The 12,884-nt window shown below is 41.1% G+C and overlaps 1 protein-coding gene and 1 long non-coding RNA gene across 2 annotated transcripts; one reads left to right on the forward strand and one right to left on the reverse strand.

The window, feature by feature from the left end:
* The first annotated feature begins 583 nt into the window (after nucleotides 1–583).
* Nucleotides 584–2,081, forward strand: LOC123965977. Its single transcript, XR_006823830.1, has 2 exons — nucleotides 584–793; nucleotides 1,458–2,081. It is a non-coding gene; the product is annotated as an uncharacterized LOC123965977 (long non-coding RNA).
* Nucleotides 2,082–2,091: 10 nt separating this feature from the next.
* On the reverse strand, nucleotides 2,092–12,322 carry LOC123965978 (cullin-associated NEDD8-dissociated protein 1-like; the record flags this gene model as incomplete). Its single annotated transcript, XM_046042246.1, has 16 exons — nucleotides 2,092–2,561; nucleotides 3,513–3,620; nucleotides 4,033–4,197; nucleotides 4,273–4,442; nucleotides 5,096–5,191; nucleotides 5,556–5,731; nucleotides 6,187–6,326; nucleotides 6,879–7,019; nucleotides 7,097–7,262; nucleotides 8,398–8,585; nucleotides 9,115–9,321; nucleotides 9,461–9,682; nucleotides 9,935–10,090; nucleotides 10,866–10,984; nucleotides 11,128–11,269; nucleotides 12,012–12,322. Coding segments are annotated over 16 exons (2,738 nt in total), but the record flags the coding sequence as incomplete, so codon positions are not given.
* Nucleotides 12,323–12,884: the final 562 nt, after the last annotated feature.

Consider the following 12,884-nt stretch of genomic DNA (forward strand, 5'->3'; position numbering starts at 1 on the left):
TATGTCATCACTTGGTGTGATTAAGGCGGTGGCGCAGATTATTGTGAAAGGTGGGTTTATTAGCATGTATATGAGGAGGCTTATGGGTGAGGGAAGTGATGGTTTGACCTTTCCCTCGGTGAGACTTTGGTTCTGACTTTATTCATAAGATCATTTTAAGGAGGACAAAACCAGTAGAGCCAGTTGAGGTGGTTCGGGCATCTGGTAAGGATGCCCCCTGGACGGCTCCCTAGGGAGGTGTTCCAGGCACGTCCGGTTGGGAGGAGACCTCGGGAAGACCCAGGTGGAGGGATTATATCTCCACACTGGCCTGGGAACGCCTCGGGATCCCCCAGTCGGAGCTGGTTAATGTGACTAAGGAAACGGAGGTTTGGGGTCTGCTGTTCTAACTGCTGCCCCAGCGACCCGACCCTGGCTGCAATGTAGTGTAAAGCACTTTGAGTGGTCGCAAAGTCTAAAAAGGCGCTATACAAATACTTAACATTTACATAGAACTATGCGTAGACCTCTGCACAATATTGGCTAATGCAGCTAAATCAGCATATTCTTCCTCTCTCTTGTCTCTTCCTCTCTTACTTCCTCCAGCACCGTGCCAAAGGGTCAGAGGACCCCTACAAAGAGATTGATGGCATCACCACAACACTCTACAGCGTGGGCGGCCTCAGCCCAAACTCCCACTATGACTTTCGGGTAGCAGCCGTTAACACCATTGGCCAGGGCCCCTCCAGTGAGGTGCTGGAGGTTCGCACAGCCCTCCTTGCCCCCTCAACAGGCCAGAGTTTCATTAAACAAAGTAAAGTCGTAAAATTTTATTACATCAATATTGCATCTGTCATTTGAAATGAACAAAACAGCTGTTGAATTGGTGTGATGCGTGGATCGCCTCTAACATTATCTGAATTCATCTGTATGCATAAATGGACTGTGTGTGAGACCTTTTAGATGTGTAGAAGAACACAAAACATTATTAGATACTGACCCATGTGAGGAGATTCAAATAGTCAATGAAGTTATGCTAGTGTGCCTCGTGCATAAATGGTGTGTCTCTTATTGGGGAGAGCTTCACCATATTTCCCCACTCGTTATTAAGAATGTTTTTATTTTATGATCCGGGCTGCCCGTCCACACATCACATTCAACAATAAAAACAACCGTAATATCAAAGGGAAATGTCATTTAGGAATGTGGTTAGAACAGCGCCTTACAAAGTGCTAAACAAATGGTGAGGGTCAGAAAGTTTGATTGCACTTTTGATAATCTTAACAAATGCTTACTTATGCATACAAAAGGAACAATGTAGAGACCTGCTCCTAGCATGAGTGGTATTTTCCGGCTGTATGTCATGCCTCTTATAAACGTCACAGCTGCCGAAAAGACTATTCAAAGAATAGTATGAATAGTGTTTATTGTCACTGTTACATATTTACTGACACTATGTATTTTCCGTTCTTCCCCAGATGAAATGAAATAATATGAGGAGATACAGAAGCAGAGCAACTCTGACAAATGTGTACCCAAAACCAGCTACTCTGTGATCAGCAATCTTCACCTTTACCTGTCTGATACTTTTGTATATGCATTTGATTGTGCCTCTAATAACAGCATAACGTAATGCCAAAGGTTTTTACTTGTTTGTCTTGTTGTTGTTATTGTTGTGTTTGGACCATTGCAATTTGCAATATCCTCAGAACTAATATGCAATCTGTGAAGTATTTCACTCCAGTTTTAGAGCATTTAAAATCACAGAATTTGTTCTCTTGTAAGTGTCAATTGTTTATTATGAGAAATGTTTTGGCTCTCAAGGAGCTTATGACATCCTTGCATTTCTTGAACATCACTGTTTGTCAGTCAGCGATAGGGCTGGAATTAAATGATTATGTTCATAGTTGATTAATCTGTTGATTATTTTCTTAATTAACCAATTAGTTGTCTGAAAAATTCAACGTGTGGTATTCTGTCCGGCTGAAGTCACATTTCCTTCCTGAGTAAAAGATAAAGATGTGTGTGGTGATGTAACATGATGATTTAAACCCAGTGGCATATCAGATCAATTGAGTCAAAATAAAATGCACTGAAGTGTTGCTTCCACTTTATTTCATGTGAACCCAAATTAAACCCAATTCTTACTGGGAAGAACACGACATGGACAAAAAGAAACATTTGTAACATTTCAGTAAGCTCACCATATGTCTATCACAAAATTTGTCAGACAGGAAGTTCATCCTAAAAAGCCCAATGTTGAGTTGGAAAATATATAGTTTTCAAAATATACGTAGCTGTGATTGTATAACAAATTTGAAAAATCATCATAATAAAACATAATTCAGCGTCTAGCTCACATCCATGCTCTCTGCGGGCCCTAAGCCCCCTCCCTCCCCTCCCTGGACGCTCTGGTAGATGGATGCCATGTCGGCGTTTGTTCTGATCTGGTTTGCAAAGTCAGCCATGGTGGGACTCCTCTCTACCTCAGGCACGGCCAGCAGGGCGGCGACAGCGCGCATGGCCGAGCGACGCAGCTCCTCCTGCTTTTCAAACTCCTGCTTCACAGAACCGGCCTTCACCTGCGGGTGGTGGACATGGTGGGGGTTTAATTCACTGTGATTGCATAGTTATTCACAACGTAGTCCTCAATGCTACATGCATTATATATTTTATAAGAAGAAATACACACAGTTCTGGCCATCCCTCTTATCAGTTATGATATTTATTTATTTTTTATTATTTTGATTGTTTGAATATGTACCTCACATGGATGCCACTCATATGTTTTAAGATGGAGTTCAAGAGGGCAATGCATTACACATAAGCAGTTTATAACAATGTAGCATATTTGCCACTCAAAATTTGACAATAAAATGATACCGTGCCACATTTCTGTTGTAAATGTGTCCAGAGAAAAAATTGCTAAAATATAATTAGGAGCAAAACAACCTTGCTGTAGCAGAATCTAGGACCAGCTTGCACTTGGCTTTTTCTAACATAACCTGTAATGACATCCATCTCCTTGGCCTGGAAGTATCACCTAGGAGCTTACTACTGTAAGAAGTAAACTAGTTAGCCAGGCATGCTAATGTTAATAGCTTGTGTAAACAGACACTGTTTAAGTTTTCTTCTGTGTTTTTGATTGGACAATTACTGTTTGAGGGATTTAGACTACCTTTTAAGTTAAATAAATAGTGAATGCCCTCAAAACATAAAAAAATTCACAAAATGCTTCAAAATGTGAAGAAGGTTAACAAAGAACAGTTTGTAATACAGATTTTTTTGTTTTTTTCATTCCAAAATAAACATATTATATAAGACAGCCAAATATTCTATATTTTAAACATGTCTGACGAGTCGTGTTTGCAAAGCCTGATGGTCAATTGCTACTGACTTTCAACTCAATTCAATTCAATTTTTTTATATAGCACCAAATCACAACTTTATCGCTTTATCATAAAAGAGCAGGTCTAGACCGTATATTATTTACAGAAACCCACTTCTTCCCAGACTTCTAAGAGCATCAGTACCTTGGTAGTGCAGGTAGCTTTAAGTGGCTCTATTAGTCTGTCCAGTCTTTGGAGAACAGCAGCAGGACACAGAGAGGCCAGTCTGGCTAGCATCAGGAAAGTCAGCATCTACAACACACACACACAAATAAGTGAGAGGACTGAGTCAAGAAGATGAAGACTAATGTTTGTAGTTGCTGATTCATATGTATAAAATAGTAATAAACTTTATTTATTAGGATATGTCCGAACAATTTTACAAATTAAGAACAATATGAGCAAAGATGACCTAAAGACAATACATTAAATAAGCACATCGCCAAATAAATGTAAATATTTCCAAAAACTTTCACAACAAGAAATCGTAAAAGACTGTTCTGTTTGTGACCTTGCTGTGTGTGTTATGTGTGACTTAAATCTCATAGTGAAAATTGAACTCGATAGATTGTCATGGTTGTGCTAACCAGAGTAAGGAGGAGAAAGCTGCACCTACCTCTGATGTGATCTTTTAGTTTTGTATTTTCCAGTATTTTCTACCCACCCTGATATCATAGTGATCTTTGAGTCCTTCCTCGACATGATCTAAGAAGTGCAGGACGTCCAGCCCCTCCAGGCAGCTGTCCAGCAGAGTGTACATACACTCAAACGCTGCTTTACGCACATCCAAACCATCATCCACAGTGTGTTTGAATGGACCCATCTCCACCTGCAGAGCAAATGCAGAATTACACATCTACACATCAGACATGAAGGTTTTCAGCTTCCTGACCCGCCAACCCACCTCTCTGATGAGGTCCTTCCTGATCTGGGTCTCCTTATAGAGGTGAGGCAGCACTGACGCTAGGAGACCACGGATCAGAGATGGTTTGTTATGAGCTGCAGAGTTAAACATCACCAAAGCAACACGGCGCACGTTGATGTCGTCATCCTGCAGGGTCTTCAGGAAGTCACCTGCCAAACAGAGATGACATCATTGCTATAGCTATAAAGGAAAATTTAGTGTGTGTGTTTGTTTTTGTCAGAGCCTATTTATATTTTAGATGTTTGAAGCCAGTAAAACTGAACAGGTTCTGTCTTTTTCAGGTGTTTAGTTCAAGACTGGGATGATTGAAAGATTAAGTCTCATTATTCAAGTCTGTCTGAAAGGCAACACACATGTCCAAAATCACATTGAGATAGTGGGTTTTATACTAAAAAGACAATATTTGTAAGATACACACTTAAATGCAGACTCCTGAATCATTTACCCAATCATTTACATTGGAATGGGATCTCTTCACAGCCAGTATGGACAAGAGGAAGGATTACAGCGACCAAAAACTCAATGTGCATATGTGCAATGTGAGAACTGCTTTAAAAACACAGTGGAATTAAAAATGCCTCTGTCCCTGTGTTATTATCTCTCATTATATGCTAAGCATGTGTCAAAACTCTTCTTAACCTCGGGGATGGTTACATAAACCATGTCCATCATGTAAAACCACCATGTTAAAGATGCTGTAACTTCCGTTTCAATGTAATTTTCAAACAAACGTAACTACCAAAAATGAACAAACCTTTAAAATTAGAATTAGGTTCAGGTTTGTCCTCCAGGTGTGTCTTACCTATGCAGTCTTTCAGCAGTGAATCTATGGGAGCAGGGTGATCAACAATAGTGAACTTGATAGCTGTCACTACTGTGCTGCGAGCAAGAGGAGAACCTGTGAGGGGGCGGGAAAAGGGTTCTTTAAATTATTGTTTTGTTTGTGCTGCTTTGTAAATGAGCCTTTAACAGAACGTTAAAAAGGAATGGTGGGCAGCAACAATATCTTCATCACAGTATGAGACAATATTACTGGCAGCATAGAGTAACTTCAGAAACTGCCATCTTCATTTGCTTGTTTTGTAATTTAAATGTTCACTATTGTCTCTTTACGACAATCTGACCAGTATTCCTAGAGACACACTGCTCTGAAACATAGTATTGGATTGACAGACAGAACGATTGGCCACCAACACTGTGCAGCTGTTATTTTAGTAAAGATCAAACCTTGACACACACATTTCCCTCCTCACACGTCGTACCAGCTTTAAGTTGCTGTTTAAGTTTTGGTAACAGCTGGGCAGCGTTGACTAAGGTCAGTTTTCCCAGACATTCAGCCACCAGGTTCCTGGTCCCCTCCTCTTGACACTCGCAGTTCTGAAACAGCAAAGTCCAGATAGAGTCCACATGGGGCGAGAGACTAGGGGCTGGACAGGCACTGCAGACAGAGAGAGAGAGAGAGAAAGTTATTCAGCAAGTGGACAGAAGAGGATGAGTAGAACATTTTACCAAACTTTAAAGGGAATCTGATTAAAGCTGCACTTTGTATGACACAAAGTATGCCTGTTTTACCAGCTTAAATAATAAAGTGGGGCTGCATAAAATATAATGTTGCAAATTCACACATTTTGCCAAAATTAAACTCTGCTTGGTTAAAAACAAACCCTGATTTAATAATGAAATATAAAGGTCAATATTTTTCTTTCACTGCCACTTGATGGCGCCAAATTGAGATGTAGCTTGGTGAAGTTTTGTAACACAATAAATTCAGAAAGATATGAGAAAAAAAGGGACAGGTAACACTTAGGAGAAAAGGATGTAATATGCATTCAAAGATTAAAAGTTCAATTAAAACACACTTAAATGGACACAGAAACCCATGAATACACACACCTGATAACTTCTTTGAGGGAGTGCAGCAGCAGGTATTGTCTCCGTGGCTGGGAGGAGATCTCCTTCAGCATGAAGGGCAGGTAGTCGTTCAGGCTGCCGACCGCCATGCTGCCTAAAGCGCAGGACGCTGCCGTCTTCACCTGAAATCACAAACTTGACACTGTTAATATGAAAAAGTAAGTCATATTGTTTCTTCACCTTCCTTCATCCAGGAAAAGGTTTGGCTGAACATACATGCTGAACATGTTCTCAGCTCACCAGGTTACAGGCGAACCAGAGAACCTCACACATTGAATCATCCAGAGATGACTGAATGCTTCACTAAATTAAATGTTGAAAACATAAATATGTTTTTCTAGTTTCAACAGAGAGTATAACTTAAACAGTAACTTTTCACATTCACATATTTGAACGCTGTCCTATTCTTGAACATGCAATTAACTTTTCACATTCACATATTTGAACGCTGTCCTATTCTCTTTGATTCTGGCTTATCAAATGTAAACATTTACAGATTTTCTCTGTTTTATATCTTTGTAAATTGGACAATTTTGCCATTTGGACTCATGCCAATCATTATGAATGATTAACTCTGGGCTCTGGGAACATGTTTTTAGATATCTGATAGATGGACTGATAAAACTTAATGAAAATAATCATTATTTGCAGCCTGGGAACTGTGTACATCTTACCTCCTCATTGGTGGAGGAGATGGCCTCCAGGATGACTCCCTGCACCTCCTTACTTCCTCCCAGGCTGCCGCTTCTCCCCACCTCCCCGAGACACAACAGGGCCAGGACTCGAGCAGACTCTGGAGAACTAGGATTCTTTACCTGAGGAGAGCAGGGGAGATCCAGCAAAATCCGGACAGAAGGTGATGGACATTACGAGTGTACAAACACTGACTCACCTCCTGTATGAGGCTGGACACAGTTCCTGGTGTCTCTTTGGGGCAGACGGAGGACAGAGCAGCCACACAGCGAGCCACAGAGTGGTGGGACTGTCTGTGGATGACGATGCTCTCTGCTGAGGACTGAGAGTTGTGAAACGGATCTGTGAGAGACTTCAGCAACTGACTGAGGAGGAGTGGAGAGCAGAGGAGAGGAGAGGAGAAAACAAGAAGGAGAGGAGAGGAGAGGAGAAGAGGAAACAAGGAAGATAGGAAGGGAGGGGAGAGGAAATTAATATCATGATGTCAATCAAAACCAAAAAAATCAATACATTACAACAGTGTTGATAAAACTTCTGGCAAAATGCAGCTTTGTTTTGTTTACAAATCTTTATTTCTGCCTTTATATTTAATGGAGATCTGCCAGATATTTAAAGGAGAATGCTTAAAATCAAAGCAGCAGAGGTCGAGAGATTCTGTCTCTCTGTCTTAGTCTGAGGGTCAAGCTCCAAAACTGTTGGATCTTAAATAAAACAACCAATAGCATCTTCTCATTAGACTCCCCCTACCTGGTAAAAGGCCATGTCTGTCTATCTCTGCACCCCAAGTTTGTAACGCAGACCTGCTATAAAACTCTCAGAGCCCAAGCTGAGAAAACCTCTGATGGCATGAATATGGTTACTTTCTCAGACTTGACGAAGCTCCCCCTGAACCACAGAAGACATATTATAACTATTGAGATTGAGCAGGACTCCCTGTGACTAGTGAGCTGATTATGTGTAATCAGTAAACCCTTTAAGGGTCATTTTGTAATCAGCTTAACGCCACACACTTGAGACTTGAGGTTCTCCAATCAAAATAGTCTGTAACGTTTAAATATGCTGTTCTATGTCTTTACTGTCGGATAAGGGGTTCCTGATCACCTAAAGGAATGTCAACACTGTGAGTTTTGGAAAGTGTTCATGTCACTTGATAAGATAAGATCTGTTTACAAGCCTGAGGGAAACACTGGATTTTTGCATTCTTGCTTTCTTTTGCAACTTTTAAACCACAAAAATAGTCACATTTAAATATTGTCAGAGAGAACTGGCTATCTGCGACTAGCATCCAAAAATATCAGATTCATATCAGTATTAAAACCCTGTGTGGGTTAACAGAAACATTACAAACCATTAGCAATTATCCCAAACTCTAAACAGTCTTCCCACAAGAAAACTGTCGACTTGAGTAAACACTTTTCCTAGTTTCCTGTTGTTGTGGGGACATTTGGTCCTAAACAGATCCAACACACAGCTCACCCATACACACACACACCATCTTACCTGTAGCCCAGGTTAGTGGTTTTGGATAGCACCAGTGCCTGCAGGAAGTCCAGTATGGCTGCCAGCGCTCCACCCTGCAGCAGTGGAGAATGGACGAGCCTGAAGACTCCCGGCAGCACAGAGGAGCAGATCTTCGCCAGAGAGGTGGGGCAGGCTTTGGCCATGCAGGTCAGCAAGGTGACGGATACCTAAACAGATCACACTACATTTACAGTATACTACAACATGTAATATATATAACAATGTTGTTGTTTTGGTATTAAATGTTTGTTTGTCTGTTAATTAGCTGGATAACTCAAAAACGATTTAACATTGCAAAAAGGATCAAAACTGATGCTGCAGAACCAGAGATGCTGTCTCTTATTGCATGCCTTCCTCTTTCTTTTAAAAACCTGGTGCCTAAATTTCCCACAATGCAACTTCATCACAGCCAGTTCATGTGAGCTCCTTTCTTCTTCACTAATCTTTCATTACAGGACCTGGCCTTTTCTGCTTTAAGAGATTGTCCACTATTTTAAGGTGAAACTTAACAAAAAAACATGGGTATATGGCTATATCCATGCTTCTTTATTACCCCTTTCATTTATTCCAGCTATCCTTGACCAGATCACCTTGAACTCAAAATAAGCCAATCTTCAAACATTTGTTATTCTATAAATTTAACACTTCACCTGGTGGAAGGATCATCATTAATGTGTGTTAAATTCAGTGTGGTACCTGTGATACATGCATATCGTTCTCATCCACCAGACCAGGAAGCTCGCTCAGCACCGGCTCCAGTGCTGCAGGTTTGATGCTGGCACCGTGATGCGTGACCAGCGTGGTAAGACACGCCAGCGTGCCGAGCTTCAGAGCGCGCTGGTTCTTCCGCAGGAAAGATCCCAACACAGACAAAGCTTCTGGCAGGATGGACGACAAGTTAATCTGGACAGGAGGGTGGGGAGAAAAGACCGGAGAAGAGACAGAGAGAGAAAAGTCCTGTTATTTTGTTAGTCGCTGCTTTTTTCTTATTCGGAAAAGTCTTCATTAAAAAAAAAAAGTCAAATAAAGATTCACACTGAACCTTTAATGGAGAAGCAGCTATGAGGGTGATGGTCCTAACTGCTGTCAGTCTTGTGATCTCATTCTTTAACCTCTCCAGAAAGATCGCCAAAACACCCTGCAGCTCGGCCGCCAGGTGGTCGCCAAGGTGACATACCATGTGACCCATGCAGGAAATAGCCCTCTCTTTCACTTCCTGGTCGATGTCTGTTGCTTTCAGCCTCTTCATGGTTACAGAAAACACCTCGGAGAAACACAATTTTATGATTTTTCAAACTCTTCACAAACCAAACGATACCAACAGATGAGCTGTTGACCGTCTCTTCAGCTGAGCGGACACTGTGTGGTATTAGTGATCTTGTATGTTTTAGGCCACTTAAATTTACCAGCCTTCTAAGTAATGCAGCTCTACGGTTATTATAGCCAGAGTTCAAAATAATTTACAGGAAAGTGTGAAACACAGCAAAACTGTCCTGTCAAACCTGACCTCTCGTACCTCTTTGACAAACGGCTTGGGGTCGAACTCTCCCGCTGTGGCGGTCTGTCCTTGCGGTCTCATCACTCTGACCAGCTGCTGGGTGACCAACAGAGCCTCTGAGGCGATCTTATAAAAAGTGTCTTCTACACACGCCACCACCGGGGGCAGCAGCACCTGCAGGGGCGATACACAGAAGTCTTTACATGTTCATTTTATTATCTAAATAAGCCATAAATACAAATCCAAAACGTTCCAATACTTTTGTAAGACAATGATATTGCATGTTAACAGGCTGAGGTGATTGGTTCACCAGCTACTGGCTCCTACAGGCGATTGCCTTCTTCCAGATAACACTTGACTGTATAATGATCCAAGCAGTCGGTATTGTATGGTGCAAAACCTTGTTTCCCAACAAGCCACACCCCCGATCCTGTTGTTTGTATTGTATTGCTTTTTGGAAACCAATGATATACTTTTTACCTCATTACCTTTATTTGGTAAATTATTGAGACAATGAGACACATGAGACAATTCATTTTCCAAAGCTGTGAAAGAAACTTTCATGTGCAATTTCATGTTCATCTGCATTCGAGCAGACATTATGAACTCTTTATTATTTCTGTTAGCACGTAGCCACAGGATCAGGCTGTTTTTCTAAGTATGCGTGGAGGCACAAAAACAGAGGACTGTGAAATTCTGACTGATGTTGTGCAATGTTTTGCATAAAAACCTAGAAACAGACTTCTTTGAGTGCAAAAGTAGAGAAGAATCAGATAACAGAAATGAACTGGCTCCCTGAGCCACAAACTGAAGATATGAAGCTAAACGCAGAGATTGTAGTCTGCAGGTTTACATTATTTATATGAACAAAGCATCTTGTTAATATATGCATATTTCACAACCGCCTGCAAATATCCTGAAGCAAAGCTTGAAAAGAGGTTTAAAGAACCTGCATGTGTGGCTGAAAGGCTTGAGGAGGATGGGAGAGGAGGAGGACGTGGAAGAAGGAGAGAGCATCGATCCTCATGGTGGAGGAGGTGGACTTGTCTGTCAGGGAGAAGACAATACCTGGAGGAGGAAGGAGTGGGCAGGACGTAGAGAAAATGAAGCAGTTGAATGAAAAAACAGCCACATTTTAGATGAGGTGCAAACGAAAGAGAAATAAAAAGCAAGAATGAGGGAGCTGGGAAATTAAGTGTGTGTGTGCTTACCAGGTATTAGAGCAGGTATATGCTGCTCCAGGGCTCCGGGTACAGTGTGAGCCAGTTCAGTGAGGAGACAGAAGCAGCCCTGTCGAGACTTAATGCTCTTCTCCTTCAGCTGTCTGTGGAGAGCCTTCACTATCGCTGGCACCTGGACAGACAACACACATGTTGATTTTGTTTATATGGAGGTTATGCTTTTTAAGGGGGTGCACAGTATGGTTAAGGTAAGAGAAATATTGTGATTATGATAAAAAGGTTAAGGTTAAGGTGGTTAAGGTTTGTTAACTAAATCATCTGGTCCCTTAAGATTCTGGGCTTCTAAAATCAGGCAACAAGTAATCACTGACTTTTAAAATTAAACAAAACACAAAACAAGCAGAAACTTCAGATTTCCAGGAGATATATTGGGTTGTTTTTTAGCTTTAGTTTTACTCTGGATTTAAAAACCTTTTGAATTACAATTGATATCAACTTTTGCTATTGGCTTTGTGCACTAGTGTACAACAGTGAGGAGATGAACATGCTTCATTGTCTTTTGTCTGCATACCTTATTAATTGTTTGGGCTTAACTTACTATTTAACATTGCACTGAACAAATTGTTCAGCAACTGAATGGTGAAAACTCAGATATCTTCTTAAATGTTTTTTCAGGAATTTTGCAGCTTATAATGTTATGTTTTAAATAGTTTTACTATAAAAACTACAAAAACCCTGGTTACTTGCTCTGCCCAATGATAATTTAACTCAAAAATGTTCCAAAAATGTCTGTATAACTTAAACTCTGGTCCACTCCACCATCCCCTTCTCCCCTTCAGAAACAACATTTCATCTTTCACACACTGTAAATGCTCATTGCTGCATCTCGTAATTGTTGTAAAACCTTTCTGTACCTGTGACTTCAGCATGGCGACAGCTGGCTCTTCCTCCCTGGTCACCCCTGAGTCTGAACAGGCCGTGATGAGGCCATGGTGGCCCGATCCCACTCGTGTTTGTCTCAGCAGCGTTGAAAAAGCAGCAAAGACGTCCGCCCTCACGTTCTCCTCACGCTCCTTGAATCGGGCCAGCAGAGCGGGGCAGATGGAGGAGTAGAAGGAGAGGAGAAGGTCCCGGCGGGTGTTGATCAACGCCTCCAGACACTTGATTGAGGAGCGCCGCACCTTCCAGCTCATATCATCATCGTCACTGTACTCATCGCCTGACTCTGGGTGGAGAGATAAGATAAGCTATTCATACTGGAAGAAGCCTGACTTTAGTTTAAGTTTAATTCACTTTCACTCACTTTTCATGTATCTCTTTTATAAATGAGCTTCTTAATATCTATGAACCAAGAGCAGCACTCACTCAATCTAAACGAAAACACAAACCAATTGTAAATCTTTGTTGCTTTATCACATACAGTAAAAACATGAGACTTTCTTTAGACGATCTTCATCGAGAGAGGCCCCATATTTTTTTTAAATTTTGTTTTATTTTTTACTACCAACTGTAGAAGCTGGTAGTAAAAAATAAAACAAAATGTGATGCCAGTCGTGCTTCTTGCACATTTTTTGTTTAACGGTAATAATTTAGTTTTTTCCGGCAGTGAGAGTGGGCAGCTATGATTGGGGTCAGACATGCATGACGTATTTGTAGTTATCATCCAATAGCTTGTTTGGAAAAGTGCCGGCCGAAGCAAGTTAAATGCTTCAATCCCAGTTATTATTAAACGAGGAAGTGAACACAAAGATCCAGCTAACGTGTGTAGTTTGTATTATTAAACATTT

Source organism: Micropterus dolomieu, unplaced genomic scaffold, assembly GCF_021292245.1.
Source record: "Micropterus dolomieu isolate WLL.071019.BEF.003 ecotype Adirondacks unplaced genomic scaffold, ASM2129224v1 contig_12130, whole genome shotgun sequence".
Taxonomy (NCBI): Eukaryota; Metazoa; Chordata; class Actinopteri; order Centrarchiformes; family Centrarchidae; genus Micropterus; species Micropterus dolomieu.